A 16,350-nucleotide genomic window follows, 5' to 3' on the forward strand; every position below is an offset into this window, starting at 1 on the left:
GACAGTACCGTCTGGAGTATCCCACTGTGGCTTGTGAAGATCCAGCAGCACCACAGACACTCCCTGGCTGACCAGAGCTCTCCCCAGCCTCAACCCGAAATACCCTGCTCCCCCGGTCACCAGCACCCCTGCCTGTCCCCATCCCTGCCCCTCTCAAGGCCTGATCAGTCACTTCATCCAGGCGGGAGGCTGGACACTCTGGGCTGCTGCACCAGGCACCCACCACCCCATTGGCCCTGTGTCGGGAGGCTGGAGTTGGGGTTGAGGTTAGGTCTGGTGCTGGTCGGCTCACCCAGGACTGGAGCTGATGGTTGAGGTGGTGGTTGTGGAGGTGTCTATTAGCCTGTATTCGGCACCCAGCACTTCCTGGGTCAGGCAGGGGGACACAGGGGTAGGGCAGCTGCTCTACCTGGCACAGAGAGCCTCCGTTGTCCTTCATACCGCCACACAACTCCATTCAGACTCCTCTTGGGATAGATGGAATTCGGAACCCTGTAAGTGACAGGGGGTTCAAATAGTAGCTACCTCATCATTACAGCTATTCTCCATAAGATACACAGTAGCCACCTTCATAGGATATAACTAATAACATTTTCTTTGCCAATTCATTTACATGACCAGACTATAAAAAATAACAAAGAAATACTAATTCATTTGACGGAGTAATCAATAGAGTAAAGTACAGGACTAAAACAAGTTTGACTGTGAGTAGTCTGTACAATGACTCATCTCGGAGAGCGCTGCAGATACAGACAGACACCTTGTGCCATTGTCTGTTCGGATGTCAAACTCTAGTTGTTTTATCTCAAATGTCGCATAAGAATACTAGTTCCGTGATACTATTCCTTCTATATACAACACTGGTGATTTCCTACGACAAAGTTGAGTCGAAAGTATGGGTTTTAAACATTGATACACAGCCAAAATACGCAGATTCTAAATGTTTTATTTTCTAGTGCAATTATATTGCATATTTTTACAACAGTCTTAAAAGAAACATACAATATCCCATCAACCTTCTGAATAAACCAAAATATAGGCCTACCCAGTGATGTGCGGATCTGGTTGCCACATTAGTTTCCATTGTAAATGATGTCACTAAAACGACTTTGGTAAATAGGCCCACTGTACCTTTCAACGTACTGTCATGTATCTGCTTATGTCCATTGAATACATATCATTAAAAGATCCCCCTTTTTATATTTTGACACCCCTCTTGCAGGTCCCTGCAGTCTACTCTGACAACCTTTGCCTGACAATCACTTGTGGCTTCACCTGAGACTCGTTACCGTAGGGTCTGGATGAAACACGCACGCTCTGACTAAGATCATGTTTCACAGGTACAAAATCAGCAAATGTACATAATACCTATTTGTCATTCCTCCTCCACAAACCTTGCCCCTCTCCTAGTCCTGTCTCAACCCTGCACTTCTCAAGCGTCAACCCTTCTCCTCAAACCCCTCTGACGCCCACCCAACTCCCCGGCATCCTCCTGCAAGTGCTGGCTCAGCTGCTTGCTTCTTGATGAAACCGTAACACCTTAAAGTGGGAATCAGGCAATCAGCGGTTGAAAACAATAACAAATACTTTCCCCACTCATGTTTTGGTAAAAAGCTGAGGGTCAGGACTGGAGAAATATAACCACTCTCAAATTCAGGACTGGCAATTCATGATATCAACATTATAGTTTGATTATGTTTTGAGGCTGTAAAGTGTTTGTTTACATTTACTTTGTTTACTAAAACTGGGGTAAAATAAGCTTATAATTTGGGTTCTGATGGGGTATGACAGTTGAACTGAGCACATTGGACATTTCTAAGTTATATTCTTCAAGAATCAATGGGTACATATAGTTAATTTACAAGTCCAAAATGGATGTAGCAACTGCACATTACCCCTTAAAATGTCATATTTACTGGGAAAGCTTTCCCAACCCTCATTCTTTCATTGTAATGTGTCATGTGTGTCGACCCAGTGCTTGGGAAGTGAACAGTATGAAGCCGTGTTGACTTGTCAAAAATGTCCTTTTGACACAAAGATCCTGATGAATGGGATGATTGGGTTTTCAGTGCTGTAAGTAGGTGTCTGATATTATTGCAGCTTTTTGTGCTTCTATGTGTTTATTACCTTAACTACACCTAATAAAGATGTATGACGTGTTCATATTAGACATCTATATTTATATATTTTTTTACCTTTATTTAACGAGGCAAGTCAGTTAAGAACAAATTCTTATTTTCAATGACGGCCTAGGAACAGTAGGTTAACTGCCTGTTCAAGGGCAGAACGACATATTTGCACCTTGTCAGCTCAGGGGTTTGAACTTGCAACCTTCCAGTTACTAGTCCAAAGCTCTAACCACTAGGCTACCCGGCCGCCCAAAAAATATTCATATTAGGCATGTTCATATTAGGCATGTTCATATTAGACATGTTCATATTAGACATGTTCATATTAGACATGTTCATATTAGACATGTTCATATGAGGCATGTTCATATGAGGCATGTTCATATTAGACATGTTCATATTAGGCATGTTCATATTAGACATGTTCATATTAGGCATGTTCATATTAGACATGTTCATATGAGGCATGTTCATATTAGACATGTTTATATTAGGCATGTTCATATTAGACATGTTCATATGAGGCATGTTCATATGAGGCATGTTCATATTAGACATGTTCATATTAGGCATGTTCATATTATTAGGCATGTTCATATTAGGCATGTTCATATTAGACATGTTCATATTAGGCATGTTCATATTTATTAGGCATGTTCATATTAGGCATGTTCATATTAGACCTGCTCATATTAGACCTGCTCATATTAGACCTGTTCATATTAGACATGTTCATATTAGACATGTTCATATTAGACATGTTCATATTAGACGTGTTCATATTAGACATGTTCATATTAGACATGGTCATATTAGACATGTTCATATTAGACGTGTTCATATTAGACATGTTCATATTAGACATGTTCATATTAGACATGTTCATATTAGACGTGTTCATATTAGACGTGTTCATATTAGACGTGTTCATATTAGACATGTTCATATTAGACATGTTCATATTAGACATGTTCATATTAGACATGCTCATATTAGACATGTTCATATTAGACATGTTCATATTAGACATGCTCATATTAGACATGCTCATATTAGACGTGTTCATATTAGACATGTTCATATTAGACGTGTTCATATTAGACATGTTCATATTAGACATGTTCATATTAGACATGTTCATATTAGACATGTTCATATTAGACCTGTTCATATTAGACCTGTTCATATTAGACATGCTCATATTAGACGTGTTCATATTAGACATGTTCATATTAGACGTGTTCATATTAGACATGTTCATATTAGACATGTTCATATTAGACATGTTCATATTAGACATGTTCATTTTAGACATGTTCATATTAGACGTGTTCATATTAGACATGTTCATATTAGACATGTTCATATTAGACATGTTCATATTAGACATGTTCATATTAGACATGTTCATATTAGACATGTTCATATTAGACATGCTCATATTAGACGTGTTCATATTAGACATGTTCATATTAGACATGTTCATATTAGACATGTTCATATTAGACATGTTCATATTAGACATGTTCATATTAGACATGCTCATATTAGACGTGTTCATATTAGACATGTTCATATGAGGCATGTTCATATTAGACATGTTCATATTAGACATGTTCATATTAGACATGTTCATATTAGACATGTTCATATTAGACATGTTCATATTAGACATGTTCATATTATTTATAACAGACATCATGGAATCATTTGTTTTATTCATGTCGATATGTTGATTGGTACATAGAAACAATATAACACAATAAGGTTATTAGCTGTTTTTATTTCAAACTAGAGAAACAATACCAAGCAGTCAGCCCTGCCTCTTTAGGCTGTACAGTGTCTGTTCACATTAACTTTTTTTTTATACAAACATTGGAGTAAAACAAGCTTTCTGATGAGTATGACAGTTGAAGTAAGCTCATGAGGCATTTATACAGTACATTATATTCTTCAAGAATCAATGGGTATATATAGAGAAATCATTTATAAGTGAAAAATGGATGTAGCAACTAAGCATTCTAGTTTTAAATTAAGAAAAGCAGAGGTTTGTCAATCTGAACAAAGCATACTGCACACCCAAATTAGATCAAATAGAACTGTGTACAGTATATGGTTAATCTGACAAAATTCATGCACACCAGTTTTAATCTCTTTACAACCACTTTCTTCATATATTGAGTCATTGAAAATCTAAATTACAAATGTGTATATAAATCATTGAAGTCAAATTCTTGGGTTTACAGTAATCTAGTCTGTTTGATTGATTCTTGTTGTTTCCTCTGGATTCTTCTTTTCCAAAAGGATTTCCCTGTCAAAAACAGGTCAAGGTCAGTCATGGACAACAGTTTTTATACCACATCTAACCCATTTGCTCACTGTAAGACAAACCTGAAGACCTGTGCCTGCTTCCGGAAATGTCTCAGTTTGTCAATTTCCTGAGCCAGTCTCCTCAAGTCATCTCCCTCGAGGGCCGGCAGGGTAGGTTCCTGTTGGAATCAGTTCACAATAGGTCCCTCAAACTTCAATATCTGTCTCTACTGTGTCCTCCATACCCCTGACTGGTATGAGACAGGGAAAGCTGGTTCAGTGTTTGACTAATAGCACAGAGGCTATGCCGCTCAGGTGTGTATACATGCGTACGTGTGTTTGTGTGCGTGTGTGTGTCTGCTCACATCTCCATCACTAAGGCCCGATTCCAACAGCCCACTGAGCGCATCCACATTGTCATGACAACGGTGGTACCGACCCCCAGTTTGGTGAGCCAGTTTCTTCAGAAAGTCATTGGCTGAGCTGTCAGAAGTGTAATAGTGGGTCGTAGTGAGCGTCATCGTGTAATAGATTAAATGTACAAATCAATCAATGTACAATCATATAGTCAGACCTGTCTGTGCAGTTGAATGAGACAGTGTGGATAGTAATGTGGTTCCCTGTGGTCAGCCTCTCAGTCTCTTTCAGCACAAGGCTGCAGCTGGAATCTGGCTTCCCATCACTCAGCAGGTACAGGCCCACACTGTCCCCAAACCCACAGCCAGTCTGAGGAGCATACATACAGAGGTTATAACATGACAAGGAGCAGACAAACAGAGGTTATAACATGACATATATAAATATAATTGGTTAACATGACATATGCCATGTACCAAGAACAGCAGGTACAGGCCCACACTATCCTCTAACCCTCAGCCAGTCTGGGCAACATACATACGGAGGTTATAACATGACATAGCCAGTTACTACTTAAACCCGTCACCTGCAGGGCCTCCAGAGTGTTGGTTCCCCCATGGGTGTTGAGCTGATATGCCCACTGCACCGCGTCGCGGCATGCCTCCTCTGTAGGCTCCTGCAGTGCCGGACGCCACGCCTTCACCCCCTCGGAGAACGCCAGCAGAGAGAACCTGGGACACAGTCAGAGAGGGTGTCTGGGGTTAGATATGACAATAACCAATGGGTGTCTGTGTAGCAGGGGTGAGATGGTTATATGAACATAATGAACCTACAGTAGTAACAACCACAGAACTAGAATAAGATTGTATTTATATTTCTACTGTCACCATTGCCTGTAATTGTCCTCTATGAAACAGACAGGTGGATAGAAAGAGAAACGTGAGCCTGTTTGTCTAGGCCAACACAGAGTTCCTTTTTCATTCTTTTTCTGGGAGAGTCAACAGTGGAAGTATCCAGGGGTAAGGAAAGCTTTTTAGGTTTAGTTTACCTGACTGTGTTGTGATGCAGCTGTTCCCAGATGAGAGAGGCCAGCTTGGTCTTCAGCTCCCCCAGGCAGGGCGCCATGGAGCCGGACACATCCAGCAGCACACACACCTCCCTCTCCAGCACCGCCCCAAACACACGCCTGCTACCTGGGGAAGAAGTGAGCGGAAGGAGCCAGACACTAGGGTTTCTTCAACCTTCAATCGGGCATTCATAGATATTCCAGTATTTTGGTACCATATAATTAGAATGACTAGAACAGAGAGAGAAAGACAAGATACAGAGACAGTGACAGAGACATAGAGAGAGGCATACCGGAGAGCAGCCATTGCAGCCTCTGCATGTAGCGCAGCAGGAGTCTCTCAGTCTGAGTAAGGTACTGTTTTAACTCTCCTGGAGTCAGCTGCAGGTGCTTCACCATCCCCTGAAACAACAACCACAGACAGAGAGAGACATGAGGCTCAGACCAGCATGGGAGTGGATAGATAGCTGCTTGGATAAGCTGATATCATTATTATTTAGAATCAAATGGAATCATTTTTCCGCCATTTGGCTGCATTGGACATTTGTACTCGTACTTGAACTTAGTTGCTAGCATTTTAATTTGTATTCATGCCAAAAGATGTTATTGAAGCCATTCTCCTCTGACTCACATTGATGTGGACACTGGGGAAGATGGAGCAGTATTTGGCAGACACTCTCTTGAGGACCGAAGGGACCAGCTTCTTATGATGAGTACAGTCAGGTCCAGACACCAGCTTATAGATGTCAAGCTTCTGCCTCTTAATACTGAACCTCTTCAGCCACTACAGGCCAGGGCCAAGAGACATATGAGATTTTTAAAAATCTGGGCCCCTCCCCCCACACACATTTTTAGCACATTGCCTTATCAGAGCGACTTATAATTAGAGCATTTAAATAAGACGGCTGATGTTTGATCTATTCATCTATCTAGAAGAAAAAGAAACGCACACCTAATAGGGCGAGGTGCTGGCTAGCGAAGTGGAAAACTTGAAAATAAAGGAGGGCCGTGCACACTATGTGCACACTATGTGCGGCTCTCCTTTATTTTCAAGATGAATAGATCAATCTGATTGGTTGACTTGATGATTGGCATGCATATCTGATACTGCACCCGTTTGGTCGAGCAGATCTCTTCCTGCTTTGGCAGAGTCACTAAGGGGATGGACTTTCGGACACTTTTAGGTTTGGGGTAAGACTTGAACACCACACCTAGACAAGAGGGAAAATACAATCACAACCCAAAAAGTCAACACGCACGCACTCGCACACACACACACACACACACACACACACACACACACACACACACACACACACACACACACACACACACACACACACACACACACACACACACTTACCCAAGTTACCATCTTCCAGGTAGAACACAGACTGGGTGACCTGAGAAGGCTTCCACTGCCTGGCTTTAGTCTCTACTGGACCCCAACCAGTCATGGGCTGTACTGAATGAGACACAAGAAACAAACAGGCTAACTTATAAAAGGCTATATCAATTTTACATCATACAATCATTTAAACTTGAAAAAAACACTCATCCTTTGTATACAAACTATAAAAACATCTGCAGTTTTGTATTATCAAAACACAACAGTTCATCTCATGTGTGTATCCCTGGGAAAACAAACATTTTAAAAATAACAACAACAATAACAACAAGAAATCTAGTCTGAGGTAAACGGGTGATGATGTACCTGAGGGGAGAAACCCTAACCCTGGCTGTCTGGGTGATGATGTACCTGAGGGGAGAAACCCTAACCCTGGCTGACTGGGTGATGATGTACCTGAGGGGAGAAACCCTAACCCTGGCTGATGGGGTGATGATGTACCTGAGAAACCCTAACCCTGGCTGATGGGGTGATGATGTACCTGAGGGGAGAAACCCTAACCCTGGCTGATGGGGTGATGATGTACCTGAGGGGAGAAACCTAACCCTGGCTGACTGGGTGATGATGTACCTGAGGGGAGAAACCCTAACCCTGACTGATGGGGTGATGATGTACCTGAGAAACCCTAACCCTGGCTGACTGGGTGATGATGTACCTGAGGGGAGAAACCCTAACCCTGGCTGACTGGGTGATGATGTACCTGAGGGGAGAAACCCTAACCCTGGCTGATGGGGTGATGATGTACCTGAGAAACCCTAACCCTGGCTGACTGGGTGATGATGTACCTGAGGGGAGAAACCCTAACCCTGGCTGATGGGGTGATGATGTACCTGAGGGGAGAAACCCTAACCCTGGCTGACGGGGTGGTGATATATCAGGTGAGAATCCCTAACCCTGGCTGACGGGGTGGTGATATATCAGTTGAGAATCCCTAACCCTCACTGATGGGGTGGTGATATATCAGGTGGAAATCCCTAACCCTGGCTGACAGGGTGGTGATATATCAGGTGAGAATCCCTAACCCTGGCTGACGGGGTGGTGATGTACCAGGGGAGAAACCTCATTACTGAGAAAAACAAGACCTAAGGGACTTGTCCCAAATGCCACCCTATTTTCTATATACAGCCCATAGGGCTCTGGTCAAAAGTAGTGCACAATATACAGTCAGTATATAAAAAATATAAATAGTAAAGTACAGATACCAAAAAACGACTTAAGTAGAACTTTAAAGTATTTTTACTGAAGTACTTTACACCACTGTATACAGTACCAGTCAAATGTTTGGACCCCTATTCATTTAAAAAATATTTTTAAAACTATTTTCTACATTGTAGAAAAGTAGTAAAGACATCAACGCCTTGAAATAACACATATGGAATCATGTAGTAACCAAAAAAGTGTTTTATATATGCATTTTAGATTTTTCAAAGTAGCCACCCTTTGCCTTGATGACAGCTTTGCACACTTTTGGCATTCTCTCAACCAGCTTCATGAGGAATGATTTTCCAACAGTCTTGAAGGAGTTCCCACATATGTTGAGCACTTGTTGGCTGCATTTCCTTAACTTTGCGGTCCAACTCATCCCAAACCATCTTAATTGGGTTGAGGCCGGGTGATTGTGGAGGCCAGGTCATCTGATGCAGCACTCCATCCCTCTCCTTCTTGGTCAAGTAGCCCTTACACAGCCTGGAGGTGTGTTAGGTCATTGTCCTGTTGAAAAACAAATGATAGTCCCACTAAGTGCAAACCAGATGGGATGGCGTATCGCTGCAGAATGTTGTGGTAGCCATGCTGGTTAAGTGTGCCTTGAATTCTAAATAAATCACTGACAGTGTCACCAGCAAAGCATCTCCACACCATAACACCTCCTCCTCCATGCTTTACGGTGGGAACCACACACGCGGAGAACATCCGTTCACCTACTCCGCTTCTCACAAAGACACAGAGGTTGGAACCAAAAATCACAAATTTGGACTCAACAGACCAAAGGACAGATTTTCACCGGTCTAATGTCCATTGCTCGTGTTTCTTGGCCCAAGCAAGTCTCTTCTTCTTATTGGTGTCCTTTAGTAGTGGTTTCTTTGCAGCAATTCGAACATGAAGGCCTGATTCATGCAGTCTTCTCTGAACAGTTGATTTTGAGATGTGTCTGTTACTTTTATTTGGGCTGCAATCTGAGGTGCAGTTAACTCTAATGAGCTTACTGCAGCAGAGGTAACTTTGGGTGTTCCTTTCCTGTGGCGGTCCTCATGAGAGCCAGTTTAATCATAGTGCTTGATGGATTTTGTGACTGAACTTGAAGAAACTTTCAAAGTTATTTAAGTTTTCCGGATTGACTGACCTTCATGTCTTAAAGTGATGATGGACTGTTGTTTCTCTTTGCTTATTTGAGTTGTTCTTACCATAATATGGACTTGGTCTTTTATCAAATAGAGCGATCTTCTGTATACCACCCATACCTTGTCACAACACAACTGATTGGCTCAAAGAATTAAGAAGGAAAGAAATTCCACAAATTAACTTTAACAAAGCACACTTGTTAATTTAAATACATTCCAGGTGACTACCTCATGAAGCTGGTTGAGAGAATGCCAAGAGTGTGCAAAGCTGGCATCAAGGCAAAGGGTGGCTACTTTGAAGAATCTCAAATATAAAATATATTTTGATTTGATTAACACTTTTTTGGTTACTACATGATTCCATATGTGTTATTTCATAGTTTTGATGACTTCACTATTATTCTACAATGTAGAAAATAGTACAAAATAAAGAAAAACCCTTGAATGAGTAGGTGTGTCCAAACTTTTGACTGGTACTGTAGGGAAAGGGGTGCCATTTGGGACAAATGCACTAGTCTACTCTTCACATCTTTAAAAGCATCTTGAAGATACAAAGCATCTGTAGAAAGATAAAGTGAAGGTCAACAAACCAGTTGGAAATACGGGTTACTCCTTACCGAACCAACATGGATTTAATTCCTCATGTAAAGGACTTTGATGAAATGGAGCCATCCTCCATTTCTTTAATAGTTTATTAATTTTTAGTCTGGCACTCACTTTGACTGGGGTTGGGACAGGAGCAGCAGTGAACTGGTACTTACTGCACTCGCTGTGGTACAGAAAGGTGACAGTTGCTCTGTCTGGCATTCCATGTTTTCGACTGTTTGTTTCCGTTTGGTGCCTGATGAACTGGGCCCTGCTCTAGCCCCTGCCTGACACTCACCTGAGATAGAACCTTCACTCCACTGAACTGACAGTCACCCACGGGGAAGTTAACCTAGATACCGCTGGTAAACTTCCAGCCTGGCATTAAAACTGATTCAGTCTGGTTTAACCAGGCTAGAATGCTGACTCACCCGGTGGGATAGTAGATGTGGTACTGCTGGGACGCCATGCGAGAGCCTTCTGAGAGGAGGAATGCTCGTTTGTTCGGCCTTCCTTCATTTGCTGTCAGCAGAAAATAAAAACGTATGTAAAACTTCACTTCGAGTGGTGATATGCAGTATAAAGCATCATAAAACCTTGATTTGCATGACATAAAGCGTCATAATGCCCTACATATGTTTATATAATCGTCATAATGCCCTACATATGTTTATATAATCGTCATATTGCCCTACATATGTTTATATAATCTTCATAAATGCTTTCATGCGGTCTTATGTAGCATCGACACAAAACATTATAACATCCACTCCATATTTATTAGCATCCTACTCGGCCCAAGATGAGGCATTTCTAAAATAATCTTTCATCTGATATTCTGTTTGTTAGTTGAGAGGAGAAAGAAATGTTGAAAGAGCTGTTTGATGTTGAAATGAGAGAGGACAAAGAAGAGAAAATATTATTGTGTGTGTTTGTTCGTACATCCGTGCATATGTGTGTGCTCTAACCAGCCTGGCGAGGGTGAGTGCTGTGGGTCGCGGTGGGGGCAGTGGTCTGTCTCTGCATCTCCAGGCCAGGGGGGACTGGGCCGGAGCTTTGTCCCCAGGAGAGAGATCCTCCCCTGGGCACCTACAGTCAGACTTCTGGGTCAAGGAGTCCACCAGCATGGCGCTCTGGAGCCACACACAGAAATACAGGTCATCCTTTAACTAGCAATGGATAGATTTGCAATGACAGTCTTACAATGTTAAAGTGGTTGAATATTTTTTTTCTCCATTAAAATAATGTAAACAGAATACCTTACAGTATGTTGTAAATACATATGACTAGTATCTGAATCTAAATGTTTTGAGTAGTTTAGGACAGATCTGTGTGTAAGCCGTTGTTGTTGCTGCTGTTTAGCACTCTCCCTTCCCCATGCTGTTCCAATCTCACCTTCTGCCAATAATTAGCAGCCCTCTCCATCTCTCCAATCAGAGCAGTTATGTCATCGCTCTCCAGGATGCCTGCAGTGAGAGGACAGGACAGACCAGGGCTCAGGGTTTCCACCCAGCATCACATACACACACACACACACACACACACAGACACACACACACACACACACACACACACACACACACACACACACACACACACACACACACACACACACACACACACACACACACACACACACACACCACACACACACAACTTGCATACATACACACAGACAGGCAACATGCATACATACACACAGACAAGCAACATGCACACACACACACACACACACACACACACACACACACACACACACACACACACACACACACACACACACACACACACACACACACACACACACACACACACACACACTGTATAGAAGAAGTATCTGTTGAATAGGCCATTAGCTGGGGGATAAGTGGGTTCACACAGCTGGCTGGTAGCCCCTCCAGGAAGTAATCACCTCTGTGGTGGGTAAGTGTTTCTACTTCTACTGTCATCACTGGTGCTCATTTCTTCAAGGTGCCACTTGATAGTGGAGTAATCTATTTTTCCATGGCACTTTTTGAAGTCTTCATGAAGATTGTGTGTGTGAATTCTCGCGTACCTGTCTCACTGCTCCAGTGGAAGCGTCCGTTGCCAGCTTGTGCCAGTTCCCTCAGTGCCCCCGCAGTCTCCTCCCTGGTGGCATGGCGAGGTGGAGGGCAACCCCCCGTCTGTGCCTCTGTCTGTCCCTCTGTCTCCTCTCCAGTCAACAGACAGATGTGGAGACGTAGAGGCCGGCCACTGCAACACTCTGACACATATGAAGACACCGTTGCCTGGGAACAGAGCAACAAGAGACTTGTTCTGGATTGATTGTCATTCATTTGACTTTTCGAGAGAAAAGTTTTTTTTAAATAAAACATTTATTCACATGTTCATCGAAACGCACAGCTGCCAGACAACAAGCACGGGCATATGAATATGTAGGCACATTATATCAGTGACACCTAGCTAGTGCATTAACTCGCTTCCAGCAGCAGAGGGCAATAGAGGGAAGATGTCTCTATTATAGTGCCCTGTTGGGATGAAGTGCGACCAGTGTAACAGTATGGTTACTCTCTGCGGCTAAAGAACTGATTTCAGATCAGCTCTTCCTATACCAGTTCTAATGTTCACCATCATGAGTCATCATCACCAATTGATATAACTGTTGCCAGGACAGTGTCATACAATTTCCTGGTCAGGCAATCCGCTGGTGAAGAGGTAGAGGCCCTGGGTGAGAGGGGGGGACAGAGGGAGAAGAGGAGCGGGAGATAGGGAGGGTGCCCCACTATTGAGGTTCCCCCTCCAGAGACAGCCTCAGAGCACCCATGGTGTTCCTGCTCCCTGAACACTGTAATCCCTGGACCCACCTGGAGGAGAGAAAGAGACACATGGTCAGAGCTATACACATCCGTGTGCAGCCACGCAAACACACATGCAAGCATGCTTGTACGCACACTCACAAATACACGCAGATGCACAAAGGCATATGCACACGCAAACGCACACACACACCATCAAACAAGCAAAGCGTCAATACAGGATTAAGATGGAATGCTACTACACCGGCCCTGACGCTCGTCAGACATGGCAGGGCTTGAAAACTATTACGGACTACAAAGGGAAACCCAGACGCGAGCTGCCCAGTGACACGAGCCTACCAGATGAGCTAAATGCCTTTTATGCTCGCTTCGAGGCAAGTAACACTGAAGCATGCATGAGAGCACAAGCTGTTCTGGATGACTGTGTGATAACGCTCTCAGTAGCCGGTGTGTACAAAACCTTTAAACATGTCAACATTCACAAAGCCGCTGGCCAGACTGATTACCAGGACGTGTACTCAAAGCATGCACGCACCAACTGTCAAGTGTCTTTACTGACATTTTCAACCTCTCCCTGACAGAGTCTGTAAAACCTACATGTTTCAAGCAGACCACCATAGTCCCTGTGCCCAAGGAAGGGAAGGCAACCTGCCTAAATGATTACCGCCCGTAGCACTCACATCGGTAGCCATGAAGTGCTTTGAAAGGCTGGTCATGGCTCATATCAAACATCATCCTCCTGGACACTGATCACCGACAACGATGAGACAGCCTATAGGGAGGAGGTCAAATTGGCAGTGTGGTGCCAGGACAACAACAACCTCTCCCTCAATGTGAGCAAGACAAAGGAGCTGATCGTGGACTACAGGAAAGGCGGGCCGAACAGGCCCCCATTAACATAGACGAGGCTGTCGTGGAGCGGGTCGAGACTTTCAAGTTCCTTGATGTCCACATCACCAACAAACTATCATGTCTGAAACACACCAAGACAGTCGTGACGAGGGTACAACCAAACCTATTCCCCCTCAGGAGACTGAAAAGATTTGGCATTGGTCTCCAGATCCTCAAAAGGTTCTACAGCAGCATCATCGAGAGCATTCTGACCGGTTGCATCACTGCCTGGTATGGCAACTGGGGCATCACTGGGGCCAAGCTTCCTGCCATCCGGGACCTATATAATAGGCGTGTCAGAGGAAAGCCCATAAAATTGAGTCACCCAAGTTATAGACTGTTTACTCTGCTACCGCACTGCAAGCAGTACCAGAGTGCCAAGTCTAGGACAAAAAGGCTCCTCAACAGCTTCTACCCCAAGCCATAAGACTGCTAAACAATTAATAAAATCGCCACCGGACAATTTACATTGCCCCCCCCCCCTTTTGTACACTGCTGCTACTCGCTGTTTATTTTCTATGCATAGTCACTTCACCCCCACCAACATGTACAGATTGCCTCAACTAGCCTGTACCCCAGTACACTGACTCGGTACCGGTGCTCCCTGTATATAGCCTCGTTATTTATATTCTTATTGTGTTACCTTTTATTTTAGTCGACTTGGTAAATATTTTCTTAACTCTTCTTGAACTGCACTGTTGGTTAAGGGCTTGTAAGTAAACATTTCCCGGTAAAGTCTACACTTGTGTATTCGGCGCATGTGACAAATACAGTTTGATTTGATTTGATACGGATGCACAAATACATGCACGCACACGTGCGCACACACACGCACTTTGAAATACTTTTGAAAGACGTCACTGCATAGCATGTGACAAAAGCACTATGTGAAATCTCTCCGGTCTCCATACAGGCAGAGAACTGCCTCTCTCCTGAAGTAGAGCTAGAGACCAGGCAAAGAGAGAGAGAGAGACCAGGCAAAGAGAGAGAGAGAGAACAGCAAAGAGCCCTCAAAAGCAGAGACACCATACAGAAACATCAGACCGCCTCACAGCAGGCTTACACATGCACACACACACACACACTTTGAGGACCTTACTGCCAGGCTTACACATGCACACACACACACACACACTTTGAGGACCTTACTGCCAGGCTTCCTGCAGGTTCTCTGGTGAGGTGAGGGCCAACCTCTCCCTCCAAGCTCTGACAGCTGAGCCGAACCTGACAGAGGACAGAAAGACAAGTAGAACACAGTGGAGTTATTATACTACACACTGTATAGTACTACAGAGAGGAACACAATGACACCTTGAAACAACGTCTTGTATGGTAGAAGAAGGAACTCTGTCAAACTTGTACAACTGATCTGAGAGAGGACAGGATATGTCTTCTTCAGACTGATAGTGGGGAAAGAAACAGAGGAGAGAGAGTGATGACAACTTGAAACCGAGGAATGAAGAATGTTAAAGGTGAAGAAGTTCTAGAGATATGGGCGCCACATGCCAACTTGAATCAAGCAATGTGGAGGACTGATATTAAAACTATAACACGTAGTAGAGGGGTGAAGACCGGAAACATATCAACCTACAAGCATATTAACATATTATACATTCATCTCAAATGTATGAAAGGAAAGAAAGAGTGAAAATATACAGTACAGGGACTCACACACACATTCATACTGACTCTACACACACACATTCATACTGACTCTACACACACACATTCATACTGACTCGACACACACACATTCATACTGACTCTACACACACAATCATACTGGACTCTACATGTAACGGATGTGAAATAGCTAGCTAGTTAGCGGTGGCTAAGTTAGCGGGTGGCTAAATAGCGCGCACCAGACCTCTGAGACCTTGAAGTAGTGGTTCCCCTTGCTCTGCAAGGGCCGTGGCTTTGTGGAGCGATGGGTAACGATGCTTCGTGGGTGACTGTTGTTGATGTGTGCAGAGGGTCCCTGGTTCGCGCCCGGGTATGGGCGATGGGGACAGTCTAAATTTATACTGTTGCATACACACACACAATCATACTTACTCTACACACACATTCATACTGACTCTATACACACACATTGATACTGACTCTACACACACATACACACACACATTCATACTGACTCTACACACACACACACACACACACACACACACACACACACACACACACACACACTAATACTGACTCTACACACACACACACATACTGACTCTACACACCCACCACACACAAACACATTCATACTGACCTTACACACACACACACATTTACACTGACCTCACACACACACACACACACCACACACCCCACACACACACACACACAACACACACACACACACACACTGACTCTACACACACACATATTCATACTGACTCTACACACACACACACACACACACACACACACATTCATACTGACTCCACACACACACATTCATACTGACTCA

General features: G+C 43.4%; 1 protein-coding gene across 1 annotated transcript; it reads right to left on the reverse strand.

Moving 5' to 3' along the window:
• Window positions 1-4,343: 4,343 nt before the first annotated feature.
• Window positions 4,344-12,962, reverse strand: LOC116353002 (von Willebrand factor A domain-containing protein 3A-like). Its single transcript, XM_031819808.1, has 15 exons — window positions 12,859-12,962; window positions 12,251-12,464; window positions 11,590-11,660; window positions 11,163-11,327; window positions 10,626-10,716; window positions 7,226-7,327; window positions 6,976-7,073; window positions 6,494-6,646; window positions 6,156-6,264; window positions 5,845-5,989; window positions 5,383-5,527; window positions 5,014-5,165; window positions 4,805-4,922; window positions 4,521-4,618; window positions 4,344-4,440 (listed from the first exon to the last, which is right to left on the reverse strand). The coding sequence occupies exons 3-15, from the start codon at window positions 11,617-11,619 to the stop codon at window positions 4,380-4,382; spliced, it is 1,467 nt and encodes a 488-aa protein (XP_031675668.1). The 5' UTR covers window positions 11,620-11,660; window positions 12,251-12,464; window positions 12,859-12,962; the 3' UTR covers window positions 4,344-4,379.
• Window positions 12,963-16,350: the final 3,388 nt, after the last annotated feature.

The sequence above is a fragment of the Oncorhynchus kisutch genome, unplaced genomic scaffold (assembly GCF_002021735.2).
Source record: "Oncorhynchus kisutch isolate 150728-3 unplaced genomic scaffold, Okis_V2 scaffold2642, whole genome shotgun sequence".
Taxonomy (NCBI): Eukaryota; Metazoa; Chordata; class Actinopteri; order Salmoniformes; family Salmonidae; genus Oncorhynchus; species Oncorhynchus kisutch.